The 24,549-nt window shown below is 37.2% G+C and overlaps 1 protein-coding gene across 1 annotated transcript in view; it reads left to right on the top strand.

Annotated features, from left to right (window-relative positions):
• Window positions 1–24,549, top strand: part of ptprm (protein tyrosine phosphatase, receptor type M) — a 431,502-nt gene that overhangs the window by 335,396 nt on the left and 71,557 nt on the right. The window contains exons 16-19 of the mRNA XM_031903767.1: window positions 2,502–2,653; window positions 5,670–5,744; window positions 5,937–5,963; window positions 12,077–12,261. Of these exons, the coding sequence (XP_031759627.1) occupies window positions 2,502–2,653; window positions 5,670–5,744; window positions 5,937–5,963; window positions 12,077–12,261 (439 nt within the window). The remainder of the gene's footprint in view (window positions 1–2,501; window positions 2,654–5,669; window positions 5,745–5,936; window positions 5,964–12,076; window positions 12,262–24,549) is intronic.

Genomic DNA, 24,549 nt, shown 5'->3' with positions numbered 1-24,549 from the left:
GAGATAGTACAACAGACACAGGCAATTAGTTTATAACTGTCTATTAACTTCTGCTCATTTCTTTGAATAAACAAAAGACTAACCCCCTCCAAGTCACGGAGACCTGTAATACATTACGCAGCATCACATCACAGGGAGTGGTAAATGTAGCTGTACTGAACTTAATTGTATGACAGCATAATCTGTGTCAACAGTACAAAGGAGCTAAATCAAAAGACTTCCATGTGGGATAATTTGTCACAGAAGGATGCAGTTGCCTAATGATGAAATGGGTACAGTTTGTGCCATTTATTCTAAAAGCCATACATTAAATGTAAGATGCAGGTCCTTCTGACACTCAGTTTAAATAACTCATTACTTGAAGAAATGTATTTTACATTAGTACTGTGCTATTTAAATTGATCTTGAGAGGGCCACTCACTCGCCCTAGCCCACTGTTGTTATGATGACAGACTATGATAGTTAGTGTGGTGTTCCATGTTCTCAAATACCCTCTGATATATTCCACAAATCTTAAACAGAGCAGAGGCTAATTGCATGAAATTGCATTGGTTCTTACTCAGCTGTACAAAATGGAAATTACAGTGAACTTGGTGCATGTGCCCAGTGGTCACATGAAAAGATGACTGGCAAGGTTTTTGAGCAATTGTTATTCTGGTGTGCCATTCTAAGGAGTCCTGCCTTCAATCTAATCCTAGTTATAGTGACAGAAATTTGAAGTACAGATAAATTGCTTTGATTCCAGAAAAGTAGATTATGGATATGTTTCAATAAAAGAGTTGGCAAACAGTTAATGATATGAAGAGTATAATAGATTGATAATTACAGCTCAGAACTCCCACATATATCATGTATTTGCACTAATTTAACAGTTCCTGGAGAAATTAATCATTGACGAAGATATAAAGCCTTTATTATATTTTACAAAGAGCTCTCAGATGATTTCATTTCAGCAGTAGATTAATTTCAGCTAGTTCTATATGTAGAAAGTAAGATTAATAGAAATGGAGAAAATATAGAATCCTAGTGCTGGAGTAAACAGCACAGATACAGTAGAGGAATTTGTTACATTCTGAGCAAAACTCCTAGTAGCATATTTAATAATATTTGCCCGAAGTTGCAAAAATAAAATCTCTACTAAACAGCTTCACAATTTTTACCCCCAACTGCACAGATATTCATTTTTAAAAAATGTCCTTTTAAGCTACTTAATAATAATTTAACTCTTAAAGTTATGGTAAAAAAAACCTGAAAAACAAAATAAGCATTTTTCCTGTTTTATTTTCAATGAGTCAGAAAATGCCAACTGGCAGAAAAAACGAATACATCGACATGGAGGGTTGCCACTTTTTGTAGCTTCTAATGGCAGTAACTGTGGGTGTGTGTCTCCAAGAGGGCAGGTCGATGGCATTGGGGGTGGGTTTATGATGCAAAGGGGGTGGAATTGTGAAGTCACGGCCACAGCTTGAGAACTTAGGGGCACATTCATCAAACTACGACTTTGAATCCCAAAATGGGTAAAATTCGGATTCAATACGATAATTTCTCATTATCGGAAATGTCACGAAAATGCTTACAAAAAAATCGTAATGGTCATGATAATATTGTAATGGCGTTCCGAAAGTCACAAAATGTTTGTATCCAAACGATCGTAAACGGCGGGAAAACCTTTCTGACTTTGATCCTTCAGTGCATGATTTTGGAAGCCTCCCATAGGACTCAATGGCACTCTGCGGCTCCAACCGGGCCCAGGGAAAGTCACGATACCGAAGCTTGAATGAATCCGAAACTTTCGTACTCAAATACGATTTTTTTGCATAAAATTTGTGGCAGAGTACGAAAAAGTCACGCAAATTAACGAAAAAATCGCAGAAAATATGCACAGTTTTATAATTTCGAAAAAATATGATTTTTTTGTATTCAAAATCAATTGTACTTTGATGAATGTGCCCCTAAGTGTGTAGTGCAGGGTAGAGGTTCACTTCCGCCAAAAATTTGAGAAACTACAGAAAATTTTCAAAACGGCAAAAAATTTGAGAAATGTGGTTACTGCAAAACTGCAGTTGCAACTGCAACTTATTTGACATGCCTGCAACTTTTTTGACACACCTGTGTAAATGTTTTCCTCGCTCTGCGAATTTTGCAAAAAATTTTAGCAAAGGGAAATTGCAGAATTTTCACAAATCCATGTCTGGCAAAAACATTCACTCATCACGATTGACACTGAAGCCAGAAATCATAAGAAGTGATGCCATTTTAAGAGTAAGGGCCATTTAGTTATGAAATTTCACCATCCCTACACAGGCTGTTCTATTATATGGAGACCTCCTCCAACTTTTCTTTTGTTTCATGGTCTAAATAGTGGTACACAAAATATTATTTGTACAATATAAATAATCCTTACTGAAGGTAACAACACCAGGCTTTTTGGAAAATAATGTATTCTTCAGAAAATGTGAGTTTGTGACATGTCTAATATTTTTTGTCTTTTTCTTCTTAAGGAAATTAGCAAAGAAGCGGAAGGAAACTTTGAGCAATACGCGGCAGGAAATGACAGTGATGGTGAATTCAATGGATAAAAGCTATACTGAGCAAGGCACCAACTGTGATGAAGCTTTTTCCTTCATGGACACACACAATCTAAATGGCAGATGTAAGTTCAAAATGATTTAAGATTCAGCCCTCTGTTTTATTTTTACTAATGTGTGGAGGAAGAAGCATTTGAAGTGACTTAAAGTGACTTTAAAGATTTTTCCATCTCATTAACCAATCAATTTAATGGACAAAGTAGTCACTTACGGAAAAATCAGTGTGTACCGTGCTGTGCTTTAAATCACACTGCATATTGTAATGAGCAGCTACTGATGCAGCCATTGCATTCTCTAAATAGCCAGAACAAGCTTTCCTTTCTTCCTTGTCATGCCACGGAATACAGCTGGGAGCTAGAAGCATTTTTATTCCATCAGAGATTCTGAATAATTCTTCTCTTCTTTGAAGAATTTGCCTTCATAAAGCCTCAGGAAAATGTGACACTTTCTTTATTGTTATCCTTTATTTGATTTTGTCTTGAATATATATTTTAGAAAGTAAACAATGCGTGATTGCTTATAGTCAGTGCTTTTAAAGTTTGTCCTGCAGCAGCAAAGTTGTCATCTGCAACCATGATATTATGCTTAGCTGCCTCAGACAAGTCTATTTCAGAGAAAAGAGAGAGAGAGTAATGGTAGCCCAGTTATGAGGGTTTTCAACTGTGGGCATTTGTGAGCATGTCTGAGCTCAGTTATATTTATTTTGCACTATAGTGCATCATGGAAGTATGCCAAGAACAGCATGTAAATAATGTCTGAACCACTGACAAAAGCCTCTCAGGTGCAAGGGATTCTTCATAATAGTTATGTACATAGTTACATAAGGTTAAACAAATCAAGTTCAGCCCTTCCAAGTGAACCCAGCACATACAACCTATACTGACCTATCTATACACTCACATACATAAACTATATATACCAACTAACTGTAGATATTAGTATCACAATAGCCTTGGATATTATGCTTGTTTAAGAACTCATCCAAGTCAAATCATCCAGTCATCCAATCATCCACAGCCTCACTGCCCTCACCGTGAAAAACTACCTACACTGCTTCAAATGAAAGTTCCGTTCCTTTAATCTAAAGGGGGGGGCCTCTGGTGCACTAATCGTTTTTTGGGAAAAAAAGAACCTATCAGCCTATAATACCCTCTAATGTACTTGTACAGAGTAATCATGTCCCCTTTTTCCAGAGAAAACATTCCCAACCTCGACAGTCTCACCTCATAGCTTAAATCTTCCATCCCCTTTACCAGTTTAGTTGCACGTCTCTGCACTCTCTCCAGCTCATTAATATCCTTCTTAAGGACTGGAGCCCAAAACTGCACTGCATACTCAAGGTGAGGCCTTACCAGGGACCTATAAAGGGGCAAAATTATGTTTTCATCCCTTGAGTCAATGCCCTTTTTTATACAAGACAGGACTTTATTTGCTTCATTAGCCACAGAATGACACTGCCTGGAATCTGACAACTTGTTATCAACAAAAACCACCAGATCCTTCTCAATTAAGGACACCCCCAAACACTACCATTTTTAGTATAACTTGCATTCATATTATGTCAGGGAATCCTTTCCTTACAGTCACAGGTCTATAATGGAAATATGAAATATAAAATATGAGCATAATGGGTGTCATGTGTGTCTGTGTATGAGTGTACTATAGCAATCTTGCTTGGCCTAGACGAGGGCAGACTCCCTGTACACTTGGCCCCTTTTTTTTACAACTATCATAACATTGTCTTTGCATGTGCTTTATATTTTGCCCTAAAAGTATTTCTCAATGCTTTTACATACCAATCTGATCCCCCATGTTCCTCTATAAGGGGGGTGCCATATTTGTACAGCAGTAGAAGCTATAACTGACAGTCTGAGAAGGGACAGTCAGGTTGGCTAAACAGTCAGGTTGGGGAACATGAAGTAACAATTACTAACACAATCTGATTGCTGTTTATTAGGCCCCTATACACATTCAATTTCTGGCAGTTTAATGTTATCCCTCTGTAAAGGCCAAGAAAAACTAAGGACGATGTTCCCACTAAAAGCATGAAAACATTCTGTCTTTGGATATTTCTGATTCCAGTTACATGATACTATAATATAAGGGGTTTATGGCATAATAGGGTGGAAGGCGGGCTGATGTCAGAAGGTAATGAAGAAGACTAATGCAATCCAGCTTCGCACAATGGCAGCTTAGCCTAATCTACAAGTTGAGTTAGTGACATCTTATCAGAAGCATATTGTTCCATTAGACAAATACAATATTATTAATATTATGGCTTTCCTGGTACTTTTGCTCTGAAGAGCCACTATAGCTCTTGCCATACATCAGCTACACAATTCTTGTCACCAAAGGCACTCACAGTGTGGGCAATGTGGTTTGTCTGCTAATTCTCATCTTTCCCACCAAGAGCTGCTAAAAAGATTCTAGATTAACAATACATTAAAAGGAAAATGATGACTGCTGCAAATCATAGTCCATTCATGATGAACTCTTTATTCAATTCATCTTGACTGCCTTGACTGCTTAAGTGAAAGTATAGCTCTCCTTCTTAGGAGATGAGGTGATAGGGATGACGGGGCAATACATTTGCAGAAGTGTCAGTATGCCTATAATATGTGTGTGTAGTGTATTCTGTTGGCTTTGTTTGCATTTTTTCTGCTTTCTATTCCTTATATCCTACAAGCAAAACTATGTATGTATGTTATTTATGCTGTAAAGGTTAGGGCCCCCACCGTTCAGCAGAGAAGTATGCTAACAAGGCAAGAGTTTGTTAAAATATTGCCTTGGGTAAAAAAAACAAATCTGTTTTAGAGGCTTTGCACCTTCAAAATTGTATTTTCAGTTTACATAGCTAGGCTTTATTGATTTTAGTTTTATTGTACAAGGTGCAATCTTTTATTGTAATGAAAGCAATATATTCTACAGCAGGGATAGTGATGTCTGGAATGTGCATGTTGTACAATAATTTAAATTCAGCTTTTCCCCCCAAATCTTATTTAAGTGTTTACAAATACAGGTTTTAATTGCAAACCCAATTGTACAATTGCAAACCCACCTTTATTTATGTTTCATTTGCAGCCGTGTCTTCCCCATCCTCATTCACAATGAAAACAAATACATTAAGTACAACAGTGCCTAACTCTTACTACCCAGGTCAGTCAATTTCTACTTACTTTTTTAATAACATGCATGAATTATTATATACAGTAATTGGCTAAAAAGACACCCTATACTCTAATTTGTGCAGGTAACAATAGTGCAAGTTGTGAAATGCGTGTGTCATTTATCTTTTATGTTCTCTCTCCTTGTCTTTTTCTGCTGGGCCCTGCCAATGATGCATGGCAGATCCATTTGTGCCAACTGCAATTTTAGGTGAGATCATTTCCCTTCATAAAAGTTTACTGTACAAATGAATAGAATAGTCAGTGATAGCAGAAGAAACTTTCCCCATTCGTCCTGTGTTTGGCTCTTCACAAAACAGTGACTGTAGTCTTATACATGTTAAAAGCTGACAATTATTGAAGAAAGTATTGCCATGTTCATTAACTGGTGCTACTGGGATTGTTTTGTATCTTGGTGGGCGTTACATATCTTTACCAGGGCGTTTGGCCACTATTGTCCGCAGAACCGCATTCTAAGAACTCTGTGGGATGGTTGTTTTCACTGTGATTGCATGTTAGAATACAAAAGAGTATCTTAAAATATTATGTGTGTACATATGTGTCTACATTTTATAATAATGTTTTTAATTTGAGAGCGAAATGTGGTTGCCGAGAGATTTGGTATGGGGGAACCAGTAAAGAACAATTAAGTTTTTTCCCTTTTATATTTGCATTATAGTATGTGTGATGAATATAATTCAAATAACAGATGCATTACAGAATGGGTGCTTTCTTCCTCATTGAAAATGATTATATTGTTTAATATTATTTACTCGTTTGACCTTCACTGGAGATGAATTCATAATATATAAAATGTATAAATAAAAAAAAACAGTTTGTTTGAAAATACAATGTTTTTAACTATAAACTACCCATGTCTTACAAAACTGAGGTATTCTCACCCCCTCTGGGTACAACTGATGGAATATTTTATTGAGCACAAACTGACGCCATTTATAGCTATGTAGCAGAATATCTATTTAACAGATTGATTTTCTGTCTAGTTTTTTTGCCATTCGGCCTTTCAGAAATTGTAGAAACTAGCAAAATACTATGTAGCCAAGTTGGCATATATAATTGAATAATTCCATTTATATTGCTATGGGAATTACATGAGTTTCTGCTATGAAGAACCTTCTTCAATGTGTCAGTATAGCTGGAACATATGCAATGTTATTGGAGGCTCTACACACTTTTCTTGCATTAAATATTTAAATAATCTAATGTTACAGTCTCACTATAAAAGGCCTAAGGAGATGTGTGTTAGTGGTTGAGTAGGTAAAACTGACCAGTCTAAATGCTGTCAGTAAGAAAACCATTCCAAAAAAGACGACTTACTTGTTTAATTGAAGGTCTGAAAGATGACTACAAAAATTACCATGACGTGCACTCATGACTGGAATTTAAAATTGATAACTTTCGCTGTTCACACAGCCACAAAATCATATTAGAGCATATTGTTAAATTAATATTAAATAATTGAATATTGTGCCAAATATGGATTCATACAGCTTTGTTAGAATCAAGTGCAAGCTACTGTTTTATTATTAGAGAAAAAAAGGAAAATTAGAATTATTTGCTTAACATCGAGTCTGTGGAAGATGTAATTCTGTAATTAATCCTGTAATATTGAACTTTCTGGATACTGGGTTTATACATAAGTGTTCACACTTGAAAAGCAGGGTGCATGGTCAATTACACTTTACAAAAAAGTCCAGCACTTTATACAGAACTCTATAAACAGAAGCAATATATATAAATAAATACGTCTTAACATACATATATATACATATATAGCTCTCTTTTTGTTCTTGGCATTGTTTTTATTAGTTAATATTTACTTGCTGCATAATCTTAAGCAGTTTTGTTATAAATTTCAATTGTGATTTTCCTTGAGGTCCCATAATTATAATCATGTTCACCAATGCATTATTTTACTTTCCTAAGTCTTGTTGCTTGTCTGTTCATCTTCAATTAAAGGATTAAACATGTTCCTTTAACTGCAGGGAACACTGTCATTTCAGGCTCTTTTTTTAGCTATCTGAAGCCTTGTATTGATCTTTCCAATATTAGTATTGCTCTCCTGTCACACTTGTTTAGTGACATCTTGCTATAAGTCTATGAGAAAATATACTGAATTTTCCCAGCTATGCAGACAAGATATTCCAGGTCATACTATATTCTGGCTGGGGGGTTGCTAACATACAGGTATGGGACCTTTTATCCAAAATGTTAGGGACCTGGGGTTTTCCAAATAATGGATCTTTCTGGAATTTGGATCCCCATACCTTAAGTCTACTAAAAAGAAATCATATAAACATGAAGTAAACCCAACTGGATTGTTTAGCTTCCAGTAAGGATTCATTATATCTTTGTTGGGATCAATGTATTGTTTTATTATCACAGAGAAAAAGAAAATAATTTTTAAAAGTTGAATTATTTGCTTATAATGGAGTCTATGGGAAATGGCCTTCCTGCAATATGGAGCATTCTGCATAATGGGTTTCTGGATAAGGGATCCCATACCTGTATTAGAAGGCCTATGGAATACTTGGTAACTTAAATTTGCCAGGACTGTCTCAGCAAGCAGACACCAAGCAGGGCAAGTATACTATTTGAGCCAAAAAGTAAAGTGGCTCAGCCAGTCTGAGAGCTATCCGGCAGGATAAACTAAATACTAGGCATATCAATTATGGTAAAATGTAAATAAATATGCAATCAGTACCTAATATTTCTAATTTCAAAAATGAAAAAGGTATAAGACTAATGCCACATGGGGGCTGACCTCGGCCTGTGGAAAAGTGCAGGCCGAGAATCCACTCCAGCACTGATATTAGATTTTTTCTTTGCCTGCACCCAGGACCATTGTGCTGTACTTTTGTGCAGGCTGAGATCAGCCCCCATGTGGCATCAGACTAAGGACTTTTCACCCTTAAGGAACAAAACGTTTAAACAGCAAAAAAACTCTCTTGCAAAATAATTTCATTTTCTCTGTAGCAGGATTTATTAGTAAATCATTATACAATTAGAAACCTATTTAGAGCTTTTAAAACAAATTTGCTTTTATACTGTGGCAGTTCCAGATAACGAAACATTGACTAATCTACATTGTTCTTATCATCCTCTTTATGATACTGCGCCATTATTGTTTGTACATTTGTTCTCCATATGAAGCTGATATAGTAACCCTTGAGGAATAAAGAGCTGCAGATAGTGATTTCACTGAAGGATTATAATAAAGCTATTACATGAAACCACAGGTTTTATTTAGTCCTCCTTTTATCAGTGTTCAATATTAACCATATTGAAAATATGATTGTCAGAATTTTTGATTAGGAGAGTAATAAAGGTTTCCTGACTGCAGTGAAGAGGTCTAGAAAAGATTATAGAATAAGTCTTACAATGACCAGAAATAAGCACTGCCTTGTGGCTTGGCCACTTTTGTTGTTAGCCTATTCAGATGCAAATGATGACTTTCTGTACTTACAGTATTATTTCAAGTAATCAGTAAATCCTGCAGAGAGAAAGACACTTTAGGACCTAAAGTTTAGGTAATAATACACCCACTCTGGATTTTGGCATTTTATCTTGACCTTTCTCAAGAAATAGTTAGACAAAATGCTGAAAAGTTATTTTGGGAACAACTTTCTGGTATCACCTTAAACCGGGGGTCCCCAACCTTTCTTACTCGTGAGCCACAGTCAAATGTAAAAAGACTTGGAGAGCAACACAAACATCATAAACGTTCATGGAGGTGCCAAATTAGAGCTATTAGGCAGTCTCTGTGCACAGTGTCAGCTGACAGGGGGCTTTATTTGGTAGTAAATCTTGTTTTTATTCAACCAAAACTTGGAACCAGGTCAGGAATTTAAAAATAACTACCTGGTTTAGGGACACTGAGAGCAACATCTAAGGGGTTGGTGAGCAACATGTTGCTCACGAGCCACTGGTTGGGGATCACTGCACCATAAAATCTATTTTGATGGGATTATCTCCTACATGTCCCATAGCTATGGTGATTGTCATATTCTGCCCTCAAAGTCAAAACTTCCACATGCTATTTCCATAAGGTCTATCAAGTGCCTGTTGACGTCACTTACAATACATCATGTTTTCTGGGAGCACTCATAGGCCACTCATAGGCCATAATCTACTTTTGGTACCCCATAATATTTTAGGGGGTTCATACTCTTTTTCAGCATGTGTGGTTGATATTGTTACTTTCTCAAAACTGTAAGCCTGATGGGGCAGGGTCATCCCTGCTCTGGCTGTACTCTATTACAAAGTGCTTATAATACTTTCCTTTTTATTGTAGTATCTAGTTTCTTTTATGGCATTGTACAGATGAAGATATATGTGCATGGTTGCATTACATATTTTCTATACTAATACACCATATTTTTGTATTGTAATTATTCTTCATAGCAGAAAAAAGTATCAGATGTGCTAATGTTATTATTAAATAACTTAAATAAAAGATGCCATCTCCTGAGAATATATTTAAAAAAGAACCATTTACCCCTAGCGTTTATCTATTGGAGTGAAAACCACATCTGGGCAAGACCCAGAAATGTTTTTAAAACCACATTTTCAATGATGGAAAAGGCTCTGAATGAATTATTTTTTTATATTGACTTTTAAGATTTATCAATGTAAAATAATGTTATTTATGTACATAATCTATGTGCAGATGTTAGACCTTGATTTAAAATGTTGCATGGTATTTATTTCTGAATATTTCCACTGGTTTTTATACATTTTAAAATGTACTTTTATTGTTAACATTTTGTACAGAAGGGTTTTGTGGGGGTTTGTTTGTACTTTTCTTTCTTATTTTATTTTATTTTTTGCTTGGAATGTTCTGTTTTTTCGATGCATTCTGGTCATGGCATTTTTAATTTTCTGTAGAAAATCTGGAATACCAGGACCAGAATGGGAGTTTGAAAACCAGGACTGGACCAGAATCTCATGAGGATATGGAGTTAGGTTGGATATACTGTGATACAAAAATTTGATGGATCATTTGACAATTAAAAATAAACAGATTAAATTACATTATGTTTTATTGTCCTTTGTGTCTTATCTTTTTTGAGGAATGTTCTAGAGCTTTTTCTAACTAGCATATAACCTTAATTAACTCTTCATAGACCTAGATTTCCACTTAACACATATGTGCATGCAATTCCTTGATAAGTCTTTATATGAAGTTGTCCTTAAATCATAATCTATTGTCATTTTCTTAGTAAAGTTGAATACATTAGAACTGTTAGTCTTGAATCTCCAACTTGCAAAGCTCCAGTAAAGATTAAATATTATGAAATATAGTATTGATAAGATAAAGTAGTATAGAGCTTGATGAACAGTCCTCACTTGCACTGCTTTATACAATAATAGGAATCAAATTTTCCAAAATTTCTCATTAAAATTTCAATGTATATACTTGGCAGACTATTAGTGAAAACTGGACATGTGTTCTGAAATACATCTAACTTTATGACCAGTCAGTAACACACTGCCTTTGTTTACATTTGGTTTTGTTACTTGGCCTTTACTTTTTTTATTTTGACCACAGTCAGGAGCCAAAGTGTTGATAATGAATACATTTTAATTGTTATGCCCTGTCTCATTTTTTTCCTGCTCTTTTCCCTCCTGATATGTATCTTCTTAAAAGTGCCAATTAATGGTAAGTTTCCCTTCTCACCCTCTGAAGAGGCATTCTGTTGGGGGGAGGTGGGAGCACTAGTAAGACAAGTACCCAATGCATATTATTTCAGCACTCCAAAAGAGTAGAGGATTATGGGTGTCACACCAGTTTCCACAAGTCTGTTGGTTGAGTTTTGTCTTGGTTTGCATGTAATTTTTGTTCCATCATTTAGCAACTTCTGTAAACTGTCCAGTTCTGGTTCTCTGCTGCAAATAATTTGACTTACATTTGTACATCATATTCTTCATTCCCTGTGCAAAGTACTGCATGTAACCTAACCATCCACTGTGTTTTTGCCACCTTTCATGTCTGTATTAGACGGTTTGTTCAGAAAAAGTGAAGAATAGTTCATTTGTTCCTCACTGGCTGTGGAAAGGGTTTTTTTGTTCTAGTAAAAAGCCAAGCCTTGTTAAAATAATTCCTGATTTGAAATAATTCCCTAATGATGCATTGTTTTGAATAATAATCACAATTTTTTCTTTTCATTCAGTTTTCCCTTTCTTCTTCTTCTCTGTTATATTATTCCCCAAACAGTTCCTTTTTTCATTTATGTTTGATTTTCCCACTAACACTTTAATGACTTGTATATATAACCTGCTGTTCATTTTGATTTCTTGTAGACGAAAACCACACGAACAGTGAAACAAGCAGTCTAGCCCAGCCTCACACGTACAAGAAACGGGATCCAGTTGATATTCCATACCAAACAGGGCAGCTTCATCCAGCCATCCGTGTAGCTGACTTACTGCAGCACATCACACAGATGAAATGCGCTGAAGGCTATGGATTCAAAGAAGAATATGAAGTGAGTATGATATGAGGGACCTGAAAGCAGAGCACAGTATGCTGGCAGTGGAGAGACAGCTGCCGCGAAAGGTATAATGCAATAGGAACTTCAAATGCCTTTTTCATCTCCTGCAATTTCCAAATAGAACTTTCAATATTTTATTTTGAACATTCATTATTAATATTTTAGTTTTAGCTACACAGCTACATAACAGGTTTGAAGACTTGACACCACCACCTTTCATCTCATTTCCAACTGACAGGTTATGAACTTTGAAGATGTATAAAATGTAATATTGATTTATTTTACATTTTTTTTGTATTGTTCTCTGCCCATTTATTGGATAAGTAGTTTTATGGTAAAACTTTGGTGATATTCTTTTTGCCTTTGTGCTACCAACATAAATGACAATACTCTGTATAACAGATATGTCTGCAAAATACCAGTAAGAAAAGATACAGTAAAGACACTGCCACTTGTTTCCCAAACCTGTAACCTAGGTAGATAACTAAGGATATAAAAACATATCTTTCTCTAAAGAAGAGGAGCATACGATTGTATAGGTTGCTGAAGATTTAAAGGTCAGATTTGCAGGGATCATTTTGTATTATTCTGAGAAGATAATTTGGCCCATGCTCCATAAAACAATTCTTTTGTGTAAAAAAATGTAAATGTTTCCCTTTTGTTATGCATCAAACCACAAAAAATACAAATGTAAAAATAGGCCATCTAAAAGCTGTCATGGTCATGTAGAAGTCAATGGGAGCTGTTCAAGGCAAGTTGTAACAATCTATATTTAATTTGTGGTCCCCGAAAATTCATAGGAAAATATAAAAATGTTGTGGTTTTTGTGTTGCTAAATCTGCCTCCCTAACCTGTCCCTTTATTTCACCCTAACTACCTTAAACATGAGCTTTGGACATTTTACATTTCATTTTTTTAGGGCCAGTTTATGGTTGCGGTACCCTAATCCCCCCTTCCCCCCATTAGCTGTGCACTGAAATGCTCATAAGGCCTCATCGAGACATGCAGTATAGTAGTCTGCATATAAGGTTACTAAACTCTCTTTGACACTTGTGACTAACCAGTTACATGAGTAGAAGTAGGATTGTTGGGGCAATATCAAAAAAAGAGAACGGGATGATTTACATGTCATTTAACCCTCTATATACAGTGGCTTGCAAAAGTATTCGGCCCCCTTGAACTTTTCCACATTTTGTCACATTACAGCCACAAACATGAATCAATTTTATTGGAATTCTACGTGCAGTTATTTATTTGTAAAAAATGTTTGGAATCATGTATGATTTTCGTTCCACTTCTCACGTGTACACCACTTTGTATTGGTCTTTCACGTGGAATTCCAATAAAATTGATTCATGTTTGTGGCTGTAATGTGACAAAATGTGGAAAAGTTCAAGGGGGCCGAATACTTTTGCAAGCCACTGTATAATTGCAAATAGTACAAAAATAACATCAAATGTTAAAACTGAATTTTTTTTCCTAAAAAATATATGCTCATTTTGCATTGTATGTCGGCAACACATTTTAAAAAAATTAGCCGGAACTGAGAAGACGAGGCCTAACAGTTTTGGGTCTCCATTGTAGCATTTTATGTTTCATAATGCACCAAATATTTTCAGTGGGTCTGGACTGGGTCTGGACTGCAGACAGGCCATTTTAGCAGCTTTTTTACTACAGAGCCATGCTGTTGTACAGGTATGGGACCTATTATACAGAACGCTCAGGACCTGGGGTTTAAGTCTACTAAAAAATGATTTGAGGGGTAATTAAACCCAATAGGATTGTTTTTGCCCCAATAAGAATTAATCATATCTTGGGGATCAAGTACAAGGTACTGTCTTGCTTTTAAAGAGAAAAAAAGGCAATCATTTTTAAATATATGAATTATTTGATTAAAAAGGGGTCTATGGAGAATGTTCTTCCCTTAATTCAGAACTTTCTCTATAATGGGTTTCCAGATAATGGGTCCCATACCTGTAATATGTGCAGACTATGGTTTGGCATTGTCTTGCTGAAAATAAGCAAGGTCTTGTCTTGTATTGCTCCAAAACCTGTATGTATTGTTCAGCATTACTGGTGGCTTCCCAGATTTGCCAGTATTCTTGAGCCCATGCAGTGATTTCTATTACAGAATTGTTTTTAATACAGTGCCACCTGAGGGCCCAAAGATTACAGAAACCACTGTTGTGGTCTTTTCCTTTGAACAGAAATTTTTCCTGATTTTCTGAATATATTAGTGTTATTACAGTATGTAGTGTACATGATGAAACTCCATATTCTTATTAATTTCAGTTTTTTAGTTTTTAAATTGTCATGGGGTACCCCACCAAATGTGTCAAAATGAGCATGTATTTTTCAGAAAACTAAAATTTCTCAGTTTCAACATTTGATATGTTGTCTTTTGAGTATTTTCAATTAAATATTGAATTTAAATGATTTGAATATGATCCTATTCTCTTTTCATTTACATATTACAGTGTCTCAACTTTTTTGATAACAGGGACTGTTTAATGGAATCAATTACATGACCATAATAAAATATTGATTAAATTACTTCTGAGATGATGAAAATGTAAAACTATTAATTGTATGTGGTAATAGCACTAAATGATTAATTATAAGAATGCCGATCCAATTAATTTGAATTATGTATTCCTAAATTTAAATCGCTGGTTGAAAATGCAGAAGACAAGGCAAAGGGTTGGCATCTTCTCTGTTTGGCTAAGGAAAGTGATTGGAGTCAGGAAAAAATGGGATCTGATTAATCTGTTTTCAGAAAAGTCATTAATTGCTGATTTATTATTTATGTGCAGCACAGTGAACCCAATCTAAGCAGTGCAATACAATTTTACATGGTGCATACGTAGAATTCTAGTAAGATTTTATAAATTAACATTTTACTCACTACATTATTTTTAATTACTTGTATGTGCTGTATGTATATTTTTATTTCTCTATCGGCCCTTCTTGTCAGTGCTGATTTTAAGGGTTTTAGTTATCCTTCAAATCTGGAGGCAGGACAAACTTTCCACTCCTCTGTGTGTTGGTTGCTGGCTCCTCCTTCTCCTGACACTAGGGGGCTGATTTACTAATCCACAAATCCGAATCCCGAATGGGAAAAAATCAGATTGGAAACGAACATTTTGCAACTTTTTCGTATTTTTTGCGATTTTTTTCATCGCCGTTGCGACTTTCGTAGCCGTTACGGCTTGCGCGAATTGTCGCAACTTTTTCGTATTGAGCGCTTGTAAACGGCGGGCAAACCTTTCCGACTTGACTTTTTTTCAGCATGATTTTGGAAGCCTCCCATAGGACTCAATGGCACTCTGCAGCTCCAACCTGGCCCAAGGAAAGTCTCCCATAGGGCTCAATGGCACTCTGCAGCTCCAACCTGGCCCAAGGAAAGTCTCCCATAGGGCTCAATGGCACTCTGCAGCTCCAACCTGGCCCAAGGAAAGTCTCCCATAGGGCTCAATGGCACTCTGCAGCTCCAACCTGGCCCAAGGAAAGTCTCCCATAGGGCTCAATGGCACTCTGCAGCTCCAACCCGGCCCAAGGAAAGTCTCCCATAGGACTCAATGGCACTCTGCAGCTCCAACCTGGCCCAAGGAAAGTCTCCCATAGGACACAATGGCACTCTGCAGCTCCAACCTGGCCCAAGGAAAGTCTCCCATAGGAATCAATGGCACTCTGCAGCTCCAACCCGGCCCAAGGAAAGTCTCCCATAGGACTCAATGGCACTCTGCAGCTCCAACTCGGCCCAAGGAAAGTCTCCCATAGGGCTCAATGGCACTCTGCAGCTCCAAACTGACCCAAGGAAACTGAAGCTTGAATGAATCTGAAACTTTCGTACTCGGCGCGACAGTACGATTTTTTCGCAACGGCGACGAAAAAGTCGCGACAATTTGCGCAAGTCGTAACGGCTACGAAAAAGTCACGACAATTTACGGAAAAGTCACGATGGTGACGAAAAAATCGCAAAATACAGAAAAGTGCCGGACTGAGAGAAGCGGATATACTCTTTGTCTGACTTCGCCCTAAGAGTCCAATCAGACAATACCACTGTGGTGGCATATACAAACAAACAAGGTGGAACCCACAGCATCCAAGCTTGGAGGGAGGTCTCCCATCTGCTATGGTGGACAGAAGCCCATGTACCGGCAACATCAGCAGTGTGCATCCAGGGGTATTAAATTGGGAGACTATTTAAGCCACAAAATGGTGAACTCCAGGGAATGGACACAGATGTGAAGGATAACTAAAACCCTGTGTGCACTGACAGTTCGGACCTACAAGAAAATAATTTTTGCAGTAAGTCCAAAGTACCCCTTTAAAAGCACTACTAGTACATTAACCCTTTTAGTGCCATGGGACGTAGATTCTACGTCCTGGGTAGCAAAGGACCAAAGTGCCACAGGACGTAGAATCTACGTCCTACAGCACTATCAGGTTTACAAGCGCTGCGCTCGCTTTTAAAGCAGCGCAGCGCTTGTAAACCCTTCACAACCCCCTAGGCAACGAGCAGAGCGGATCATACTCACCGATCCGGTCCCACGATCGCGTCGCCAGCCAATGACAGCAGTGGACACGCGATGATGACGTGTCCACTGCTGTCCCTTTAAATAGCGCCGCCTACTGTCGGCTCCTCATTCCTGCTGCGCACTTCGGACCTGATGGAGCTCCCCTGCTGCCTTCCTGCTGCCTTCCTGCCAGATTGGTCGCCCCTGATCGCCTGCCTGCCTTGGGTAAGCTGAACTACAACTCTCTACCACTGTTTATTTTGCTTATTTCTATCTCAACTGTCTAAAATTTTTTTTTTTTTTTTTTCAATTTTTTCTTCTATCTTTGTCATTATTACACTTTTGCACACACACACTTATTTACAACTTTCCCAAGCACACACAGACACTCACACACACACTTACACTTACACTTTTTTTTTTTTTTTTTTTCTATCTTTCTTTTCTTTTCTTTCTTTCTTTGCTTTCTTTGGCAGTCTTTTTTTTTACTAAAACTTTATTTCCGATCTTGCTCTATAATTATCTGATTTATTTGGTTGCATTTTAGTGTTTTTTTGGCATTTTCATAATTGATTTCTGTTTTTTTATTATTCTATTGCACTGTAACTTTTTTTATTGCTATTGGGTGCTGAATTTGCAGTGACGTTGGTGGATCCAGGGCTCTGACCACCAATTTCATTGCAATTGTTGTTCTTCTGTTGGTTTAGGTGGTTTTATTGGATTTTACTGATTTTATGGTGTTTTATCTTTGCATTGTTCTTTATTGTGTGTTTAGTGCCCCCAAAAAGGTTGCTTTTGCAGTGACATTGGTGGATCCAGGGCTCTGACCACCGATTTCATTGCAATTATTGTTCTTTGATTGCTTTTAGTGGTTTTATTCCATTTTAACTTCATTTGATTTCAGTTGTTCTAGAAAGGCTAAGATTGTTCTGGTAGTTTCTATTGCCAAGGGTTAGGCTGATGCCACACATGGAGTAGGGCTGATTTTTTTCAGCAAGTGGAAAAACGCTGGCCGAAAATTCAGCCCTACGCCTGCTACTTGTGCCTGCACCCGAATGAATGGAATACGCTCGGGTGCAGGCACATGTAGCCGATATACGCATGAAAACGCGAGACTTTGCATTCTCACGCGTTTTCATGCGTATATCGGCTACATGTGCCTGCACCCGAGCGTATTCCATTCATTCGGGTGCAGGCAAAAAAAAAGGGGTGCATAGAGTGCAGCCCCAATATTATGCATTTTCAGGTTTGGCGGCCATGTACTTATGTGCAACCAGACATAGGTATCGTTTTATTCAGGGGAACTTGCAGATTGATGTTTAGTAAGTTTTTGGTAGTTGCCATGGAAATTTTGGAGAGAAATCTAGGTTTGTATCTGGTTTTTCCTTGATTTCTGACCAAAGCGCTGACTTCTGCAAGGGACTGCGGCCACAATTTTCCATGTAGAAAGAGAAGAGTGGTGTCTCTGAATAGCTGAAGGTGTGCACTTTTCGTAAATATATTGATTGTGGGGGTTATTTCACAGGTATGGGGGTGTTTAGACTAAATAACTGCAGGTAGAGCACAGACCCCCCTTATGCATTGCCCCTGTTTGGGGGCATTTGGTGGCCACATCTTTATGTGTACCCATACATATGGGGTATCGTTTTATTCAGGGGAACTTGCAAATTGAGGTTTAGTAAGTTTTTGGTAGTTGCCATGGAGATTTTGGGGAGAAATCTAGGTTTTTATCTGGTTCTTCCTTGATTTCTGACCAAAATCTAGGTTTGTATCTGGTTTTTCCTTGATTTCTGACCAAAGCGCTGACTTCTGCAAGGGACTGCAGCCACAATTTTCCATGTAGAAAGAGAAGAGTGGTGTCTCTGAATAGCTGAAGGTGTGCACTTTTCGTAAATATATTGATTGTGGGGGTTATCTCACAGGTAGGGGGGGTTAACACTGAAAAGCTGCAGGTAGTGCACATAGAGCGCAGCCCCCAAAATTTCAACTGAAATTGCCCTTATACATTGCCCCTGTTTTGGGGCATTTGGTGGCCACGTCTTTATGTGCACCCATACATATGGGGTATCGTTTTATTCAGGGGAACTTGCAGATTGATGGTTAGTAAGTTTTTGGTAGTTGCCATGGAGATTTTGGGGAGAAATCTAGGTTTGTATCTGGTTTTTCCTTGATTTCTGACCAAAGCGCTGACTTCTGCAAGGGACTGCGGCCACAATTTTCCATGTAGAAAGAGAAGAGTGGTGTCTCTGAATAGCTGAAGGTGTGCACTTTTCGTAAATATATAGATTGTGGGGGTTATCTCACAGGTAGGGGGGGTTAACACTGAAAAACTGCAGGTAGTGCACATAGAGCGCAGCCCCCAAAATTTCAACTGAAATTGCCCTTATGCATTGCCCCTGTTTGGGGGCATTTGGTGGCCACGTCTTTATGTGCACCCATACATATGGGGTATCGTTTTATTCAGGGGAACTTGCAGATTGATGTTTAGTAAGTTTTTGGTAGTTGCCATGGAGATTTTGTGGAGAAATCTAGGTTTGTATCTGTTTTTTTCCTTGATTTCTGACCAAAGCGCTGACTTCTGCAAGGGACTGCATCCACAATTTTCCATGTAGAAAGAGAAGAGTGGTGTCTCTGAATAGCTGAAGGTGTGCACTTTTCAGAAATATATAGTTTGTGGGGGTTATTTCACAGGTAGGGGGGGTTAACACTGAAAAACTGCAGGTAGTGCACATAGAGCGCAGCCCCCAAATTTTTAGCTGTAATTGCCTTTATGCATTGCCCCTGCTTTGGAGTGTTTGGTGCCCATGTCTTTATGTGCACCCATACATATGGGGCATCATTTTATTCAGGAGAAGTTTGTCTTTCAAATTTGCCTTTGTTAGAAAATTTTTATGAGATTTTTTTTTGTCAAATCCACATTTGATCATGCGTCCAAGTTTACGTTTTAGAAAAAAAAAAAAAATGTCAAAAAAAGCTCCAAATTGCACAATGCACTGACAAAAAGTATTTGGCTTTTGAGAGAAAACTACATTGCACCTAGAAACCTGAAGGTCTGTAGTTTCTAAAGATACCGAACATGAGGAGATATTTTAGATTTACATATAAGTTATGCTGCATCAACTGTTACAAGCGCTTTTCCGCTTTGTTCTGGTGTGATATTGTACTAAGTATTGCTTTAGTTTGGGGGTTACTTCTGGACAGGAACTGTGGGGTACCACCACATATTTGGTATCGTTGGAATTGGGAGTATCAGGGCTTTTACAAACAATAAAAAAAAATGAGTAAAATTAACTTTTTTATGGAAAAAAACCTCAAAATATACAGAAATTTTTCATAATTTTTTTTTTTTTTACATATTTCACCCAAAATACACATCATATCTCCAGAAAAGTTATAAAATTTGATATGTATGTCGAAGCCCAATTAGTGACGAAAAAAACGATATATAATTTCCCTAGTTTCATGGAGGTTTTCCTACCAAAAAACATTGTTAAAGTGAATGAGTACAAAATGCTTAAAAAACGTCTGGCACTGGGGGGAACCGAAATGACGAATTCGGCTGGCACTTAAAGGGTTAATAGAACAAAAGGGGGTCAATACAATAATAAAATAAAAGATACATAAATAGATCAATATAAAGATAAATATAGATACAGATTAATGTCAACATTCTCATTTTGAATGGTTTGGGAGTTTTTTTGACACAAAAAGGCAAAAAAGTGAAAAACTTTCATTTTCATTTTGTCACACAAATAAAACATGTCAAAAAAATGTAAACAGCTCTAATACTATAAAGCAAAAAAAGATCTTTCAGTTGTAAAAAGGACACCTGCCGCTGACTTCTACGTGACTTGGACAGCTATTAGATGGTGCATTTTTTCTTTTGGATTTGTCACAGTTTTGTCACATAATACATGGCAAAACATTGCGTATTTTTCCATGAAAAATTTTATTTTTGCATAAAAAAAACCACAAATTGTATTTGCCAGTCACCAAAACCCATTGGTTGGAAGGCTGTAAACTACTCCTACTGCAAATATCAGTACAATAAAATCTCATTTTCTAAATTGTGTTTATACATTTTGTAATTTTGTAATAAATGTTGTTGAGTGGACATATTAGTGAATCATTTTGAGTAATTTTAAATAAAAACCCAGAAGCACAATGCTGTCATCCACCCAAGATTACTATACAGTAGTCTAAACTCTAAAGCATTGCTAAATCAACTTAAACCTTAAAGAGAAAATATAACCCCCTTTCAAATATAAATAAAAAATAATTATTTTAAACAGACTTGCCTAATTCTTTAGACTGAAAGGAAACCCTTCCTTTGGCTGAAGTAATGCAACTCTACCTTTACCATCTTCTATTATGAAGTGATGGATTTTGGGACTTGAAGTCCTTTTGCTTTCCAGAGAATCTGTGCACCACCCGCTATGCAAAGTAGAAAATACATTCATTTACATTGGAACAAGGAGAGGATGTGTTTGGATGACTTTGTTAGCCTAAGGGCCATGGTCCATGGGGAGATTAGTCGTCCACAATTAATCTTGGCTACCACATGGAAGTAAACCCTGCAAAATCCCTTACCACCAGTAATAAAGTGAATTGCCAGTGGGATGGCACATGTGTTCGTTTCTGGTTCGTTTTCCAAAGTCACAAAAAGATTCCTGCAGGAAACTTTTCGGGGACCTTAGCCACTTGCGGTAGCCGAGAATAACCATGGGCAACTCATTTCCCTATGGACTATGGCCATAATGGTGGCAGGAAAATATCAGCAGATACATAGACACACTATCATTGTTTAATATATAAATAAACATATATCTATATTTATTAATAAATATATATATTGAGGTCCTCTGGGGCACTGAAACGTCACGATGGCTATTCCTGCTACAGTAAACATGTTTTTATAATTTATTACCCCCTAATATGTTGCTGGTCTTCTTTACAATATATTTATTTATTTATTTATTTTTGGAAGGTCATACTTCTACTTTAGCCTAACTGACTGAGGTCATGTCAACAGGGGGTATATATATTTCCTTGAAGGGGTAATGTTGTTGATAGTGAGATCCAGACCAGAATCCAGAAAGATCTTACGTTCCATCTTGTTCTGTGATTAATGCCTTGCTTCTTTGAAGATTGGCTGTATGAACATAAGAACTTGATTTTTCTTGGTATTTGTGTAAACTGTTGGGTGAAATGATTAAACCCCTTTGAAGAAGTTTATAGGGACAGGTCTTGGTTTTAATTTGTCATCTGCTGCAAGTATTATTCCCTTTGTAACCATTTGTTCTGTGTGGGTGGGCTTCACCAAATAAGTGCTTGTACGTAAGTGTTATTATAAATAGTTTATATATACTGCATAGTTAACACCACCCATTGTTCTGCAAAGAAAGGTCTAGTGTCTTTAAAGTAACAGAAAGTTTCTGTTGATGAGGGGAAGAGGTATGTAACATATATATCTAGAATTCAACTACTGGGGATATGGTTCCTATGTCGCAATTATCACGATGTTTCTTTTTGTCAATAATTGAAGTGTTCATTGCAAGCAAGCTTTAAACACCTGTTCTATTATCATTCTTTAAGGAAGCAGAGCTGAATCTGAGGAGATATTTCTAAGCACTAATGAATTAAGCCCCAGGCATTTACAGAATAAATAATTTACTTCTGCTTTTTGTCTTTTGATCTTGCATGGACTATTGTAGCGGAATAGAGATAAGAAAGGATTTAGAGATGCAACTGTCAAAGGAAAAGTATGCCAGGAATGGAGGATACATTCTTACCTTGGTGCCATTTAAGTTTTTTTCAAGCAATTCACTTGTGAAAAATAATACTGTATTTAAATGTATGCCAAAACAAAAGCAGAATTCCAAATCTTGCATACTGAGAAACTTGCACAGTAAAAAACAGTTAAAAGATCAGTAGTCTTATAAGTATGTATGTATGTATGTATGTATATATATATGTATGCAGCAGCAGAATCCCTGTGACCCTACACATAATACCGTAGCCCTGTGTGGGTATACATGCAGCAGCTGTATACTAAAAATGTTAATGATATACTATAGTCCAGTGAATGGTAATAACCCAGTTATAGTTATAGCAGATGAAAGGTCTGAAGGTAAGCCATATGCCCTTTTGCCTATTAAGATGGCCTGATTCCATGCATATACCCGTTACAGTATTTATTTTGATTTGCATTTAGATTATTTTTTTTAGAGTAACCTGTACTACTAATGGTGATCCATGCTTTCATGCACATTTACACAACTACAGTATTATATGTACACTTAAGGGCTGCAGCTATTGCATGCTCTCTCACATGAATATTGCAAACATCTATTGCTTGTAAAGTTACAGGGTTTACAGTATTACATGGACAGTCACAGGCTTACAGCATAGGCAAAGTTATTTACATAACTAAACCCATGACAAGGAGACTCCTCAATTGACCCTTCGCCTTAAGGCACCCCACTAAACCCCCTTGTTACATACATTAATGAAACACCAGGAGACAGAGGTGGAGAAAATGGCCACAGCATTTATTCACATTTTATCATATAAATAGGTCCTTGCCAGCCTAACCCAAGGCAATATTCTAAAGCCATAATTCCATAAGAGGTCGCTACTATGCTCTGCGGTTCCTTGCTGAAGACTTGAATGAGTATTAGACGGCCTCTACCTACAGAACTTCAGCAGCCCTGCTGCCGGTCCTGGATCTGCCGTGTCTCGATCATAGGAAATACAAACAGGCTGTCACCTAGCACAAGCAGTAGTAGCGTCTGTATCTATCAATCCACCGTGCATTCAACCTCCTTTCACCCTCTGCTAAAATTACCTGTTACCTGTACTCTGGCAAGGTCCTACCACTGCTGTGACAAATAAAACTTAAAATATATTATTATTATATATCCACTGGTTTGATCCAGAGGAAGGCAAAAAACCCAACCTGAAGCTATTGCCAATTATGCCTCAAGAGGGAAAAAGTTCCTTCCTGACCTCCTTGGCGACTGGAAACATTCCCTGAATCAAGCAATCATAGTTAACATGAATTAAACACAATGCTGACTCTAAAGTTTATACTGTATAAAGATACAGAAAGCGCAATATAAAAATGCATTCAGGAAAAAATCTACATTCAGTTATTAATAGATAATATGAAACCAAAAAGAGAAACTCCTGACATTTTACAAAGTATGCAAAAAGGGGGAGGGTGGGATGTTTCTACCTGCTCAGAAGATAAGGAAGTGAGTGCTTCTTTTTCTGACATCACATCCCTCTCTTTCTCCGCCCCCCAGGCCAGCTTTTTCCTTAGCTCTTTCATTCTCACCTAATTACAGTTGCACCCGGTTCTGCCAATCTCTAAACTTAAACCAGTGTAATCTGGCTGCTGGTTATTCCCTTGTCATGCAGCCCCTGTGCTTATAGCTCCAGGGCTTTCCTATTCTTGCACAGTCACAGGACTACAGAATTATATGTTCAATCACAAGACCTTGTTAACAGATATTTTATGTGCAGTTATAGGGCTACAGTATTATGTGTTTATGCATGTTTACACAGCTACATACCGTACATACCATATGCTAATGGGGCTTCAGTGTTACATGTATACTTATATGAGCCTCCGTGGTGCTACATTAGAGATAATTTAACTCTAAGGAAGTATAAGTCTGCTGACAAAATGTTTTAGGCTTCAGCAAAATAGCAAATGGGTCTGCTTCTCGAAAAATCATTATTCTGGACAGGGCACTTT

This window comes from Xenopus tropicalis, chromosome 6 (assembly GCF_000004195.4).
Source record: "Xenopus tropicalis strain Nigerian chromosome 6, UCB_Xtro_10.0, whole genome shotgun sequence".
NCBI classification, from domain to species: domain Eukaryota; kingdom Metazoa; phylum Chordata; class Amphibia; order Anura; family Pipidae; genus Xenopus; species Xenopus tropicalis.
Note: the sequence above shows the minus strand (reverse complement) of the source record. Positions and strands in the feature narration are given on the sequence as shown.